General features: G+C 38.1%; 2 protein-coding genes across 3 annotated transcripts; one reads left to right on the forward strand and one right to left on the reverse strand.

Annotated features, from left to right (window-relative positions):
- Window positions 1-2,995: 2,995 nt before the first annotated feature.
- On the forward strand, window positions 2,996-7,631 carry LOC101157367 (glutathione S-transferase Mu 3). The gene is made up of 8 exons (XM_004070398.5): window positions 2,996-3,222; window positions 4,531-4,606; window positions 4,694-4,758; window positions 4,840-4,921; window positions 5,339-5,436; window positions 5,524-5,619; window positions 6,102-6,212; window positions 7,273-7,631. Exons 1-8 carry the CDS (start codon window positions 3,187-3,189, stop codon window positions 7,366-7,368), a joined length of 660 nt encoding a protein of 219 aa, XP_004070446.3. The 5' UTR covers window positions 2,996-3,186; the 3' UTR covers window positions 7,369-7,631.
- Window positions 7,555-15,816, reverse strand: eps8l3b (EPS8 signaling adaptor L3b). Of its 2 annotated transcripts, none has more exons than XM_011477007.3 (21): window positions 15,606-15,816; window positions 15,425-15,478; window positions 14,532-14,632; window positions 14,058-14,137; window positions 13,918-13,982; window positions 13,682-13,840; window positions 13,221-13,373; window positions 13,020-13,108; window positions 12,796-12,929; window positions 12,592-12,713; window positions 12,365-12,497; window positions 12,181-12,257; window positions 12,022-12,096; window positions 11,798-11,943; window positions 9,467-9,680; window positions 8,786-8,826; window positions 8,618-8,705; window positions 8,372-8,488; window positions 8,184-8,281; window positions 7,958-8,090; window positions 7,555-7,886 (listed from the first exon to the last, which is right to left on the reverse strand). In XM_011477007.3, the coding sequence occupies exons 3-21, from the start codon at window positions 14,567-14,569 to the stop codon at window positions 7,845-7,847; spliced, it is 2,004 nt and encodes a 667-aa protein (XP_011475309.1). In that variant the 5' UTR covers window positions 14,570-14,632; window positions 15,425-15,478; window positions 15,606-15,816; the 3' UTR covers window positions 7,555-7,844. The 2 variants fall into 2 exon arrangements, with proteins under 2 accessions (XP_011475309.1, XP_004070720.2); XM_004070672.4 differs by having other exon boundaries at window positions 14,532-14,597; window positions 15,606-15,747.
- Window positions 15,817-15,930: the final 114 nt, after the last annotated feature.

Here is a 15,930-nt window from a genome sequence, read left to right on the forward strand (position 1 = left end):
TTTTAACCTTGTGCAATCCTATGACCCCACCCTTACATTGACGTGTTCTCCCTACCATGACAAAGGTGGATAAAGGTGAAGAGGATTTCATGTAATCCATGGACACCAGTGAGGTTCACAAATCATTGAAGAAAAAAGGTTTGGCGCACTGTCTAGTGGGTCTAGATGACCCAACTCCCAATGTTAAAGTGCCTAGGACAGCACAAGGGTTACTCAGCAGTGGTGTGAAGACCAGAAAAAAGAAAGTAGACAATTATCATTTTTATCATGTTACTCAAAACACTGAAATAATGCTTTTAACATTTATTATACATCCTTGTTTGAAGCTATTAGATCACATGTGTGAAACTCAAGGCCTGCAGGCCAAATGTGGCCCGCAATGTCATTTTACGTGGCCCGCGAGAGCAGAAAAGTTTTAAATTTCTTAAAATAAAAATTGGTGTCTATTTATTCATATTTAGGTGGAATCGGACTTGAAATATCGGATTGGGCAACTATACATCATGAATTAAACACTGTCCATATAACCTAACCTGACAGAATCAAATGTAAAAGGATTAATATTTCTATGCAACTGTAATTGTCACTTTAAAAAGTAAAAAAAATAAATAAATAATGAGTTATTTAACTTTAAGGAGTAGGTACATTTATTTTTCATTACATTTAGTTACATGTATAAGATATATTTGGCCCTTTGAGGACAGCCACTATGCCTCGGTGAAAATGAGTTTGACACCCTTGTATTAGGTCTTCTGATAGTGGTAAGTCAGCTAAGACTTTTCAGGTTTGAAAAGTGGCAGAGGATTCCTGAAGCTATCAGATTATAACGTTAAAAAATATAGTAAAGAACTTGTCATAATGTAGACTTAATTTTGCAATAGCTTTTAACCTCTGAAACATTCTTTTCATTCACTTTTGAGGATTTCGTCATACAATGTGTGAGTCATCTAAAGGATGTTTCCTTCCAGAAATTCAGAGAGATTTTAGTTTTTGAGGTGAGCAAAATCCTCTGCATGTTCAAATTTTACCAATAAAAGATGCAAACAGAAAATATCAGCACACATTTTTTTTTCGTAGGTGAGATTTCATCTGTAAATTACAGTTTTGTGCAAATCTTTCGTTTAAATAATTTTACAAAACACAACACTATTTATAGAGGAAGCTCACCTCTGGGTAAACTTGTCTGCAAACACTTGGACCCACTAATATGTGTTTAAAGAGATGTTGTGCTGCAGAGCAAATGCACTTATACCTTAATAGTCACTTGTCAGGAAACAATTAAGAGTTTGAATCCTTTTTTTATTCAATTGTTTTTCTGCAAGCAGCCATTTTAGAACCAAATAGAAAAATAGACTTTTGTTTATATTATATATCAGAAGGCTGCAGCCTACATGTCCAGAAGACACAGCAGGACCATTCTCAATAGGATGGTCAAAACTAGAAAAGAGAGAGAAGAATAAGTCAAAGAAAAAGTCAATGAGTGCATTTTAAATCATTGAGAAATGATAGAAAATGTTTGCATTGACTTTGCTTCTTTCAGTTTGTCAACCGTTGTTTAACACCACGCCAAACAGGAGCTAAAGTTTTTAACTCTGAAATAATACAGATGAATAGAAAACAACAACAATATGAAGATATGAAGCACTGACCCAACAGAATGTTAAAATGCTTCATATTTACACTAAACATCTGAACAGATATGTTATAATTTACATTGGCTGGAGGCTGACAGTATTGTTTCCGTAAAATAGAACAGCAATTCAAGAACTTTTCCCCAAATGACCAAACAGGTACTGGCACAAAAATCTTTTGTCCCAAGAGAAGTTCATTTAAAATTAAGCCTTTTTTGTACAAGACCAAGAAAAAGTACTGGACCTAAGAATTGTATGAAAATGAATTGATTCTAAGGACAAAACTATGAGAGATGATTCCAAAATTGACTTTGAGAATTACAAGAATAACCAAGTTTCACTGTGAACACACTTGCTCACCTCTTCAATGGTTCTTTGAATATTCTGCCCCATTTAGTACGGCTACTCTGTCATGAACTTAAAAGCAATAATATCAGTAAAAAGGGTTTTTGTTTTTTTGTTGTTTTTTTTGTCAAAGCGGCTCATTTAAAAGCCAAACTCATGCAAAAAGATCTGAATAGAAAATGTTGCAGCTGCCGAGAGATGTGGGAAAAGGATGGGGTGACTTTGTTTACTTAAACATTATGGTTAATCACAATATTAATGTACAAGAACACAATTTTTACTATAAAATATCTATGCAGGCAAAGAAAGGTGAGCGATGAAGGCAAAAACTAAAGAAAACAAACATTACTATCCAGAAAATGTTGTAAAAGACCTAACTCGTATCTATTTACTAAACCTCTGATATAATAGCAACAACCATAAAATGAAAATTGAACAAAATTCTGGGTTTGTTGTCAGAAATCTCCAACTTTAACTCTCCACAAGGTTTATAGAATAAAATAAAGGCTTTCTCTTGTTTTATTTCAAATAAATGTTTTTCGGTTTTTTTCTTCTTTTACACATATCTGTGTTCTAACAAGTTTGTTAAAAAGCAGAACTTTAAAAAAGTGCACTGTGATCAACTGCAAAAAATATGGGCTGTTGGAGAGTGAGAGCCTGATGGTCACAAGGGAGTCTTTTGGTGAATAAACAAAGCCTGCATTGTTGTTGAGTTTACCTCACTATTTGCTGTGGAGGAGCACATTTAACAAACTTTTTGTTAGTAGAACAGCCAAATAATGCTGTGAACCACTTGAAAACAAAAGAAAATGTAAATATGCTGCTGTTTTTTGTTTGACCTTTGTCACCCAAACACTTTTAAAAGAAAATCTTTATTCATCTTAGTTCGGCAGGTTGGTCCACTTTAATTAACCTTTAATTATTATTTGCAGTCATTGGTTAGGAAGCAGTTTGATATAGTCTTTGGGCGGGGATTATCTGCCATTAATACGCACCTGAATGTTCCTTCTTCTTGATGTGCATTCATGAAGCCAGTCTGTCTCGGGGTTCGTTGGGTTGTGAGAGACCCGCCCCTTCATCCCGCCCACCTCCTCCGCCTGACCCGCCGTCTACAAAAGACCCCATCTTTGCACTTCTCTGCAGCTCAGACAAGCCTTTTTACCTTATAAAAGCTACATCTGCAGCGTTCGGCGCAAATAAATACATCAAAATGGCAATGACTCTGGCTTACTGGGATATCCGCGGGGTAAGCTTATCTAACTCCTGTTTTTTCGAAACAAACTAACTGCTGAGTGTTAGCTTGTTTTTTCTCTTTCCCTATGAATTGCTGTTAGCGTACCCGGAAATAAAGACGCCTTTTTAAAATCTTTCATCATTTTGTACAGCAAAATCGATTTTTTAAAATGAATTTAAAAAATAGATTTAAAAAAAACTCTGTTTGCTACATACTCAACTATCTTCGAGCGTCCTTTGTGCGCATGTTCCAACGTCGTCAGAGGTTGCGTCATCAACAGCCCAGAGATTCATTGGATGATTGAACCAGGGCAGATTGTGACGTACTTTTAAAAAATAAATATCGGTATACATTTTATATCTTTAAATTTCGTTCAAATTGTATAAATCATGTATAATATAGAATGAATATAATTTCTTTTGGATATTTTTTAACTTTATTTTCTTCAGTTATTGTCACAAACCCCCAGACATATGTCCGAATTCAATTCCCTTACCCCTCAACGACTTAATACAGTGGAAAATTATGATTATCATAGCGCCCAAAATTTAAAAACCCATTGAGACACCAAACTTACTACTTGTTTTAGAAAGTGTCTAATCCAATGTATTCTTTGTATTACATTGCATTCGGCCAGCCCTGAACCTTTTTTCTTTGTTTTACGGCAAATTTAACGTCACCGATTACCCGAAGTAAAACTTAATAATATGAACATTTTATGAAGACTATGTGAATCCATGAAAACGTAGGTAGTTTATACAAAGAAGAACATTTAAAAATTAGTTTCCCTCGAAATTTGTTCAGATGCAAAATGTCAAGCATCGACACTTCACACTACAACTAACAGAATTTTAACATTTGCCAGGAAAATGTCTATTATTAAATTTAGTGAGGGAGTAACTGGGTTTTTTTTCACAGAGACATCTGGGAAACTCTTTGCACTTTATTTTGGAAATGTAGATCCAGACAGCTGTGAAAATGGTGGTCGGTGAAGGAATTTTGACACCATGATGGTGTTTTACTGAGCAATAATAATCTTTATATTTGGGCTGAGCCAGGTAGTTGAAGTTTAGGTCAGAGGGTAAAAACATTCCTTAGTTTTATCCCTCAGTTTTAGTTATAACTAGTTGAACTGTTGGACCTAGTAGTGATAATAGTTTAAACCTGCCTCAAAGAGAAAGTTGAAACATTTGACAGGTGCAGGCTGGATTATGGGAGTCACAGTCATCTTTAAATCTTTGACTTTGGTTCAATGAAACTGCAGAGGAGTTTAAACATGTTCAAACCTGCAAGCAAACTAACATATTTTACTTTTTGCAGCTTGCTCAGCCGATCCGCCTCCTGCTGGAGTACACTGGAACCAGCTACGAGGACAAGTTTTATGTCTGTGGTGAAGGTAACTTGTTTCATTTTACTGAGTAGGAGGTTTTATTGCTTAGTTTATCTGAAGGAGTGACTCCTCACATGACCATGTCTCAAACAGCTCCCAACTATGACAAGAGCTGCTGGTTTGATATCAAAGAAAAGCTTGGAATGGACTTCCCTAATGTAAGAAAACGGAGCCTCTGGATATCACTTCCATTTCAGTGAAGGTTCTTTTTTTTAATGGTTCCGTTTTTGTTTCCGCAGCTTCCCTACTTGTTGGATGGAGACAGGAAGATTGTTCAGAGCAATGCAATCATGAGATACATTGCTCGTAAACACAACCTGTGTACGTATTTTATTAGTCCCTCAGATTCCATCAGTCTATCCATCTTCTCAACCCGCTGAATCCCTTTTGGGCTCACAAGGTCGCTTGGGGTAAACCAGCAACTGTTTTGCGAAGGCGGGGCACACCTAAACCAGTCTGTTGCAGGATCACTCACATGCATACCCAGAGGCATTTTAGACTCATCAATTAAAATATGTCTTAAGACTGTGTGGAAGCCAGAGTTCCTGGAGAAAACCCACATGTTTTTTCCAGGAACGCATAAGGAGAGCATGCAAACAGAAAGGCCCCAGCTGGGATGTCGCTGTCAGGCGAGAGCACTTCATTCAGACTCTTTGAGGAAACAAAACATAGGAATAGATTTGTTTCAAATTTACAAAAGTATCTGTAACATTTTGGGAAATTCTGCACTGAAAACAGGTGGAGAAACAGAAGATGAGAAGGTTCGTGTGGACATAATTGAAAACCAGGCCATGGACTTTAGGAACGGCTTCGTCAGGATGTGTTACACAGACTTGGTCGGTATTAACCTAATAATTTTAGCTTTTTAATCGTTTCTCTTACATAAATCTTTGCCAATGCAATCTGTACTTTTCAAAACTCAGGATAAAATGAAGCCAGGGTACCTGAAGTCACTGCCTGAGGTTTTGAAGCAATTCTCCGATTTCTTGGGAGACAGGGATTGGTTTGCAGGTGAAAAGGTACGCTTAGATGGTTGTCATTGCTGACCATATATTTGTCTTTTAATTTAATTTAAAGCTCTAGTAAAAAAAAATACTGAAAGCATGAAACTAATAATTACTAATCTCTAAGATGAAAAAGTTGAAAAGAAAAATCACCAAATCCTCTTGTGTTTATTTCTCTAGTTTTACTGCAGGAAGTATATTTGTATATCAAGTCATTAAAGGTTATTCATTCCAAGTGGATGGAAATGAATTGATGGCAACTTTGATAAAGATTTTGTCTTAAGGACAAAAGGGCATTAAAATTCCCTTAATAATAAAGTAAGTTTTGTTAACTTTAAAACAATGACATTAAGTTCCTTAGTGATTAGTTCATGTACTTTTACTGTTGCTTTTTGAAACATGCAACAAGTTGCAGTGAACATACTAAATTTGTGATTAGTTTTCTTGCTGCTGTAGCTGCTCCCCTCATTTCCTAATGTAACTGTTGATCACAACAGATCACCTTTGTGGATTTCTTAATGTACGAACTGCTGGACCAGCACAGAATGTTCCATCCTTCCTGCCTCGATGACTTCAAGAACCTGAAAGACTTTCTGGACCGTTTTGAGGTGAGAACTTTAACAATTACTCCAATGACAATTGTTTTTTAACATGTTCTTGTGGCTTTTTGCTGATGACAGGAAATGTACAAAGAAAATTACCTGAAATGTGTTAAAACAATCTAATGGCAGCTTGAAGTATTTAACAAATCAAATGATGCCATTATGCAGTTGACCAATCGGTGGACCCCGTCACGTTGTTGACCAATCAGATGGAGCCCTTTGATGTTAGATGCCGGCATCCTAAGTAGACGAGGCTCATTTAAGATAAGATAAGACTTTATTGATTTCCCGGAGGGAAATTTAGTTGTTACAGCAGCCAATCAAGAAATATAACAGCTTGGAAAACAAATAGCAAGAGAAAACAACAAAAGTCGTAGTGAAAAATGGTGGTAAAAGTACACGCCATAAATAAGCAAATGCAGCAGCAATTTCACCAGTCCTACACCGTGTTATTGTACAGTCTAACTGCTGTTGGGACAAAGGACCTCCGGTAGCGTTCCTGTTTGCACTGGGGTGCAGGAGTATAATTTAAGTTATGTTGACTCTTATTTATATTAAACTGTTGCAGTGAAATGAAAATGATGTATTTAGATGTTTTGCTATTTGTTCATGTATCACAAGTTATATCGTCATCGCAACATTGACCACTAATATCGTGAGATTTCCTCATCATCCAGCCCTACACCTATTATATTTTTTTGTTTTGTTTTTCAAGAAGAGTTTTAAAGTATTGCCTTTCACCAGGGGTGCACAACCTGTGGTTCTTGAGATTTCTTGCACAGTTTGCTGTTAATTACCTGCCTCAGGTGTGTTCAGTCTATCACAATGTATAGAAACACTTGAGTCAGGCAACCAGCAGCAGAAAAGAGCTGGAAAACGAGCAATGTGGATGATTGTTGGGGGGTGGGCCCCTGCTGTACGAAGATATAACAAGTATTAGTACTTGTACTGACTTCTCTGTTAAATGAAATACTGTCAGCCTACAGTAAAGGCAACACAGTCTTAATGCAATTCTAAATTCTATTTAAAATTTTTTTTTTTTTTTTTTTTTTTTTTAACCCGAAAGGCTCTGGAGAAGATTTCTGCCTACATGAAGTCTGACAGATTCATGAAGACTCCCGTCAATAACAAGATGGCCAAATGGGGGAACAAGAAGGAGTAAAGAATAAATAACCTTCTAATGCCTTCAAGAAGCAGTCCTTTCTAGATCACAGGTGTGTTAGGCAAATTTGAGAAAACTAAGGTGAAGTGAGTCTTTATGAACAGCTACCAGATTCCTTATGTTGACAGTAAAGAAATGAAAGGAAAGCTAACATTTTGTCTCAGGATTTAAAAACAGATAATAGACTTTGTACTTAAAAGCAGCACCTTTAATTGTAGTTAAAGGCATTGTTACATTTTCTGAATAAAGACAAATTTTCATAATTCTCTTTTGGATTCATTTTTACATCAAAATGTCATTAAGGTAAAATAATGCAGTAGACGGCTTTAAATATATTTTCCGGTGTAAAATGCTACAAAGGGCAGCAATAATGGTAGAGATGATCACATTTAAAAGGCATAAACATATTCTTCAGATTAATTATTGCTATACATGGTGCATCCAGCTGTTGCTCCGTGGTACCGCTGTACTGGTTGCTAGTAGCGACCGTTGTACATGCCTGACTGTTCACTGGCCAACTGCAGAGAACAAATTATTTTACTGGTGCTTGAAGCTAGAATAAAAGCTTATGAAGTGAAACTGAACTTACAGCAATGGATGATTTGACTCCCTGAAGCTGGAAGAAGACCTTCCCTCCTTCCTCTGGACACACTGCCCTCAACTCCTCTTTGGACATGCCCAAAAGTTGCCTTCCACTCAGCACCCCGAGGCTGGAAGTAGTGCTGTTTGAGTAGAAACCACAGGGTGTCCTTTTTCGTCAGTAATGCTGTTTTATTCTTCGTATGGTCTAAAACTTTTAAGAGTGTGAAACCCACATTCTGGAGAAACATTTGTACTCAAGCCAGGCCTTCACCTCCGCAGATGAGGAGTTCAAACCCAGAGTCACAGGACCAAAACTGTTGCGCTGTGCATACTGAACAGAAGAAACTATTATGCATCAAATCTTTGTGGGGTGGTCTCAATGTGAAGGGGGGGGGGGGGGGGGGGAAGCTGTAAAGCTCACTGGTGGCTCTTCTGCAGATCTGCTGCTTGAAGCTGGCTCCAAAATATTCAGAGGAACGTTGCCTTCTTCGCCATGCGAGTTGCGAACAAGCCACCATTGCTTAGCTTTATTAACCACCTGACAGAAAAAAGGAAACACATCCACATTTTTTAAAATTAAAATGTCAAAAATATTGTCTTCAAAGATGTTGTTTTCATTTTGTAATGCATTTGTATTTTTCAATTTAAACTTTATCTTTTTTTTTACCTGAACCATCTCTCCCTTCATAAGACTCAACTCTCTGTTGTTCCTGGCATTGAAGTTGTATATGGCTTGCATGAGGGCTGGTGGCTCCCTGCAACAAAACAACAAATATAAATCAAAACACTGAACTAAAAACTGCAAAATAATTGTGTTGCTGTTGATGAAGCTTACGATGGCGGTGGCATTGAATTCCACGGGCCGTTTCCCATGGGCTGTGGAAAACATGCAGTTTTCAATAAGGATTGTAACCATAAGTGTCCAAGAGGAAGTGGAGGAAAGAAGTTTACACAGAGCTTTTAAAATACACTTCTATTCTTTTTTCTGTTATGATAGTAAAGATGAAACCTTTTTGTTTAGGTCAGCAAAGATCTTTGAACTACTTATAAAAAGGGAAATTAGTGAGATAAGGAACAGTTCTGCTATTTTCACTATCAATTTTCCCCCATTTTCCCCTGATATGGATGAACAAAGTATTTGTCAATCTGAGCAGGTAAACCTAAGGTAAGCTTCTAGAACAAAGTTTAAATAGCACTGACATTATGGCTTTTTGTTTGTCAGTATCTTCAGTTTATTTTCCCTTTATTGTATCCTCAGAACTTTTAAGAGCATAAAGCGTCACTGTTTTTGAAAAGTTGTTAGTTAACCTGTTGTCAACACCCCCTTGTCAGTACAAGTGCTGGGTTTGTTGACTTCAGTGGCGTCTACTCTCTTTGATAAGCCAAAGTATAAAGGAGTTTTATGAGGCTTACGGTCACATGTCATACTTCAGGTTCAGATTTGAGTCACACCAAATACATCCGTTCACATGAACGATCACTGATTTGAGGAGTTAGCAGGTCAGTGTGAAAATACTTCTTCAGGCTGCCGCAGGCTCGCTCTGGGCGAATAGGGTGCTTCTTCATAAATTCGACCCGGTCCGTCAGGCTGGAAGCGCTGGCTGTTGCTCCTGCTCATTGGACCGTTTTGATGTCTGAGTTGGGGAGAGAGGGGGGGTGGAGGTGCAGGTGGCTGCCAGCCGTCATAGAATTCTGGGATGTAAGGTGGGACCTTTTCTGGCCAGTTGGATCTGTAAAGAAGAGGAAACAAACATGTTCTTACTTTGATGGAAAAAACTAGTTAGTTAAAACTAGTAGTTAAAAAAAACAAAATTCATGTAAGAGTCCCACACTAAAACTGATTATTCTTCTTTTCACAGTATTTGGCACTAAAACAGGCAGTGGAAGTACTGGGTTTGGGTCAGGAAGATATTACACATCCTAGTTAGGGATGCAAAGGATACAGATATGTAATGAAAATTGATGAAGTGATGAAAATCACAGCAGTTTTGGTTGAAAACCACAGATATGAACTAGATTATGTTGGTAAAAATGTATAAAATTGATCAGGAAGTAAATAATCGGTTTCTTAGCCAGTTTTTCCTTCTGGTGTGTCTCTTTCTGCCTTTTTATGTACATGTGATGCAAACAAAAAGACGTCCAATCACAAGCTTCCATCTACCAGGTTGGGCCATTTCAAATTGGTTGAAGGTGAACCACAGAGAAGGATGCATGTTGTGTTCACTAAACATGTGACGGCACTGCAAACAATGCCTTAGTAAAGTAATATGACAGACCTTTTTTAACCACAACGAACAAAATAGTCTAAAAGACCCAAAATGCCAGTTTTAATGTTTGAAGCTGTTGAGTCCTTTAGACATTTGTTTGGTGGGACAAACACAGGACCAGTCTATCACAGCGCCAATGGAGACAATCACACAACCTCGCTAAACTAGTTAGAGGCACAAGTTAACCTACAGTCCAAAAACTGTACGAGGGACTACCTCTTTTCGGACTACCTCTGTGACTTCAGCTTGAGTGATGGACTGGCCCAGCTGTGGGTCTTTGGAAGGCGAGTCGGTGAGAGCCTCAAAAGACCCTCCTAAAGTTTCCAACCTCCTCCCCTAAGGCACTTATACACAAGGGGTGCAACGATTTACTGTCCTCACGATTCGGTTCAAACTCTGCTAAACAGCAAAAACAATCAAGAAGGCTTTTAGTTCGCTTATACTAACGCCATTAAAGGTCATGTAATAAAAAAACAATAAATATATTACATTTACCACAAGACACGTGTTTGACACTTTCAACGTAAACATGCATAAACGTATGCAGTATGGGGGCAACAATTCACTTTCCACACGATTCGGTTCAAAGGTGTAGCATAAGGTTCTGTTTTAAACTAACAATCTTGGCATCCCTAGTTTATATTTCTAATTTAGAAATGGTTAGTTTTGCAAGACACGCATTCTCTTTTGAGCAAACTTTAGGATTTGCATCCTTATGGACGATAAATATTTAAAAATCTCATTAAAACCCAAAGAACGGCCTTAAAATGAAAGTTTCAAAGGATTGCACCAGCAAAAAATTATTTATTAAAAAAATCAATTATCACAAATTAACTTAAGTCTTTTATACCAAATATTTTCATCACCTTTATCAACCAAAAAGTAAACACACCTGAACAATTTTTTAAAAATTTTCATGTTTACTCACTGAATATAAAAAAACACACATAAGTGTAAACAATAAGGAGAAATTAGTTCAATAAAACATTGATTAACATGTATTCAAAAATGAAATAAGTGTTTACGTTTGACCTTCATTGTTTGCATCAGATTGTCTCCTAAAAAAATCCAACACTTGAGAGTTTCAATAAGGAAATAATCATTTAAAAAGCATTTTAAACAGCTCAATGTTTCATTTATATGTTTAAATCTACTTGAAAGCCTAAATAAAAATAATTTCCTTAGTCTTAATGGCTTTATGTACAGAAATAAAAGTTGGATGAACTCCAGACAAAACCTTGGGAAAGAATATAAAAAATATAACAAATGTTAATCATATTTATTATAATATAAACTATAAATATAACTGTCAAGATAAAATATAAAAACAATTCTCCTTTTTAAGTTATTTAAAGCTGCTGTCCCTTTATTTACCATCCGAGATATTTTTCTTACATCTTTGTTTAGTCACACCCTTTAACTTCTTGAATTAGCGTCACCAAAGGCCCTTAAAACACTGAGTCTAAAGCTGTGTTTGCACATCAACAGTGAGGAAAAGCCACGCTAGAGCGAGGAGTGTCAGGCCAAGTTCCAGTGTGTGACCAGCTTTTATTGGGTGAGTCAGAGGGCCGCGCCCTTACCTGGGGACGAACCAGCATTCTCCCAGAGACCTCCACATGCGGTACTCCTCCCGGCCCAACACCTGACCCAGCATCTCTATGGCTGCCTCTGTCAACATGGGGGACACCACAGTGGGGGGCAGGTCGGAAGGGTACTGGGGAACTATCTGTGGACAAAAGGCAGAAATGATAAGCAGAGCGAAAAGCCTCAGACTGAAGACATGTTAGAGAGAAAAAGACTTTACCATATCCAAAAACTGGAAGAAGATGTGAACGTAGTCGGGAGCGCTGACGGGGGTCAGAACCCCTTCAAGCTTGCTCTGTAAAAAGGTGATTTTTTTCACAATTCAACCCAAAACAATGATATTCCAAAGTATTTCTACACCAAACGAATATCCATTTACCAGCAGGTTAAATCCGTATTTGATCTTCTGCAGGAAGGAGACATATTCTTCCCAAGATGGGAGATTATCAGGCAGTGCTGAAGGAGACATTGCATGTTTATCATTTACAGAGATCTCTTTAAAAAAAAACAGGCTTTGGTGTGCACTGATCTGGTTTTGAATGCAGACAAGTGCACGATTTTACCATTCTTCTGTGACTTTTTCTTCTTGCTCTTTTTCTTCTTCTTCTTCTTTTCCTCTTCTTGTGGCATGTTCACCGCAGCAGTCACTTGGCCCATGAAGATCTCCAAATCATTGATTACGTGGTTAAAAATCTCCTAAAGAGAACAGACAAGAAAGACGGGAAAGTCAGAGCATCTTAAGGAGACAGGGTCAATTGTGAGGATTTTCATGTTTGTCAAGACATCTGACCATGCTCCTTTCAATCTCTAGCTTCTCATCTGGGATCTGTGGGCCGTTCTGCTGTTCATATAGACCTGGCTGAGCCATCATGTCTTCTTGAAGATTGTGCGATCGTGGAGGAGGCATATTTTCTAATTGGACATAAAAAAAGAATGAAGCAACACCATCAAGGATTTTGAGAGTTTTAGGTTTTTCTGAGACAAACAGCTGTACCCGGCTCTCTGTTGTTCCACTGTGGGCTCATAAAGTCGGGTGGGGGCAGCCTCCTGTTATACTCCGGGGATTGAGGCACAGGCGGCCGAAAACCTCCTGCAGCTTGCAGACCGATGATATTCTCAAGATTACTCCTGAAAAAAGTAATCATGAACAGAAGTTTTTGAATAATCTATGACTTTTTTTTTGCTTTCTGACACACATTCTGTACTGAAGGACTATACCTGATGTCACTGTGCTCTCTGAAAGGCTCCAGGTCACCACCTCCCCCTCTTTGCACTGCCTTATCCAGATCAGCCTTTACAATATCCCCCTGTTCAGACACATGTTTGACGGCAGTCAAACTCAGGCTGAAATGTCTTTTCGTGGATCTGAAACGGTCAGTGTTGGAATTGCAGAAAGTTTTATTGGAAAATTAGACTCACCGAGGTCTCCTCACACTGAAACATGAAGACCTGTGGGACTCGTTTGTTGCGGTCCTGTACAGTTATTATCAGCAGAGAGTTGTCGTCAGATCCGTTGTCCTCCAAAGATTTGGTTTGTGTGATGTAACTCAGAGGAATGGACTCCAGCTCAGCCTGAGAGAAGTAAGAATGCTGAGCAATAAATCCCCTAAAGTGAACATTCAGGTTCTTATAAAAAGCCATCTGTCTCTCAGATTCTAAATCTATGCTTCTCATGCAATGATGGAAATATATTCTCCACCAGGATTATGAGAAAAAAAGATCAAAAATAATTGCAGGAATAAAATGAAAAGTGGAAAAACAGACGGACGTTTTTGCGTGAGTTCCAGATGTTGATGACAGTGAACCCCCTGCAGTTCAATGCCAGCACTCAATGATATCAATGATAATAAATAAAATCGATCAGTACTCCAGAAACCAACCTTAGTCTCAATGTCACTGAGCACAAGAAAAGGTCCTTGAACGTCCATGATCATGTTTTGAGGCCACAGGCGGCCTTTGGCCTCCAGCCTCCTGAGCTTGGCCACGCAATCTTCAACAGTCTTCAGCAGATGGCCATCAAGCTCACAGGTGAGCAGATGCTGAGCAAAGGAGGAGAAAAAAGGAGGTTTCACGGAGGAATTGTCTTCAAGGTTGCATGAAGTTGTAGATTTCATACCTCCACTCTAGCGTTTAAGGTGTCCTGTTGTCTGTTGAGTGTCTCTGCGTACTCCTTTCTCTGCACTGATGGAGGAAAGCAAAACATTCAGTCTGTGCAACATCTGCATGTAGGAAAAGGGGTGTTGCTGTTAAACACACTGTATATGGATTTCCCAGTGGGTCTGGACATGGTTCTTTGCAGGGATGTACCCCTTGGTTCTTCATCCTGTGAGAATCCCCTGAAAAAAAAACAAATCTATTAACTATTTGCATACATAAAATACTGATGTGCTTGATTCCATTATGTACTTTTTCTGTCTTTTAGTGCAGATAAGCTATCAGCAGTTCTCAGACTCAATCAGCTGCACAGTTTCCACAGTTTGATAGTGTTTTATCAAGCAAGGGTGTAGACAGGTACGCAATATGTTGTAAATATCTCAAAATAGAGCTCAGCAGGTTCTCCAAAGTCCATCACATTGCTTTATATACTTTTTCAGACAAATCTAACGAATCTTAGAGAGGAGTCACATTTTTTTTCAGTGGGTTAATTATCATCTAAATCTATCAAAGGTCAGGAATGGCCCACCATAATCATGTTTGGTTTTTAGATTTAATAATTAAAGATTTTCTTACCTTGGGGTGTAAGAAAATGGCCCCGCATTTCCAAACATCTTCAATTGTCAATTTTTCCCCCCACTCCTGATCAACAAAAATCCGTCAGAAGTTATTCCAGGCTGCAATAAAAGTTATTTTTCATGAGATCAACTGAACGGATAATAAAAGTTACCTCACCTGGAAACTAATCTGTTGCTATGCAACTAGGCACAATAAATAGTAATTTTATACTGATAGACCTGCATCTGTCTACCCTGTTGGCTTTGAATGTATTTGCAACTTTTTACATTTTCTTTGCACCCCGTTTTTATGGGGTTTTGTAACTTTGGGGATCATTTAGACTCCCTTGAAAATGTGTTTTTATGTTGGCCTAAATTACACGTCTTTGACTTGTGGCCATAAAGCGTCAATGTATTCAAACTGAGACTGTGTGAACGACTGGTAAAACTCAGTGTATGAGCCTGTTCTGTAAATAATAGTTATTTTATAATAAACTCAACTTAAAATCTAGTCACTGTGAGCCGGAATGTGATGTTAATCACAGACATAAAGGAAAATGCATATGTTAACTGAGATTCTGAACTGGTTTTCTCTGCGATAAACAGCTTAGACGCACCGTCTTAGCTACAGAAGTAAGTCGGATTTAAGCTTACGTATGACTGTCATTTCTATGTTTTCAGCATGTTAAAAATTAATTTAAGGTCAGACACAAAGAAGATCATCAAAAAAGATATAGCAATAAAAAGAATTTGCAACAGCGCAGACCAGCATGAATGCTGGAAGAGAATCAACATTTGTTCTTTCTTCCCATCTTTGGCTTTACAACATTTGAACTGTTAGGAAAATTCATCAAGAAGCACTAAATATTTTGTTTTTAATTCAGTTTAGCATAGCGTAGATCTTTTTCTTACCTTCTGGACTGGTCACAGAATGGGATGTTTTCCCGGCACAAACAAGCCACTTCTCTGCAAAGCAAACACATTTTCCACCTGAAACCGGGCTGGCTGTTTCATTATAGCACTACTTTATTGCTTTTTATAACCTGTAGCCGCATTAACTTTGCTTAAGTTGACCCTCCACCCATTGTCCCACCTGTCAACAACAGCTCCTCTCCACCGTCATTGTCTCGTTATTTCAGACGTTTTTCCACCGAGGCCGGTCATGACAGAAAAACACCTGATCCTCAATTGCTTGACGAGAAGCTTCCTTGGTTTCTGCTTGAGAAGCCTAAGGATCAAAGTACAACACCGATGGGAGGATCAAGGTGGAGGTGCTGCCCTGATTTGTCATCTCAGGTATGGTCAAAGGCAGCAAATCTGTCCTGTTATGAGTCCAAAGGTTAAATGTGTCAGAGCGCTCAAAGGTCCTCCGTGCTTTTCGAGTCATCAGCTTCTGTGGCTTAAACGTCATTGACAGA

This window comes from Oryzias latipes, chromosome 7, assembly GCF_053564925.1.
Source record: "Oryzias latipes strain Hd-rR chromosome 7, Olatipes_Hd-rR_3.1".
In the NCBI taxonomy this organism is placed as follows: Eukaryota; Metazoa; Chordata; class Actinopteri; order Beloniformes; family Adrianichthyidae; genus Oryzias; species Oryzias latipes.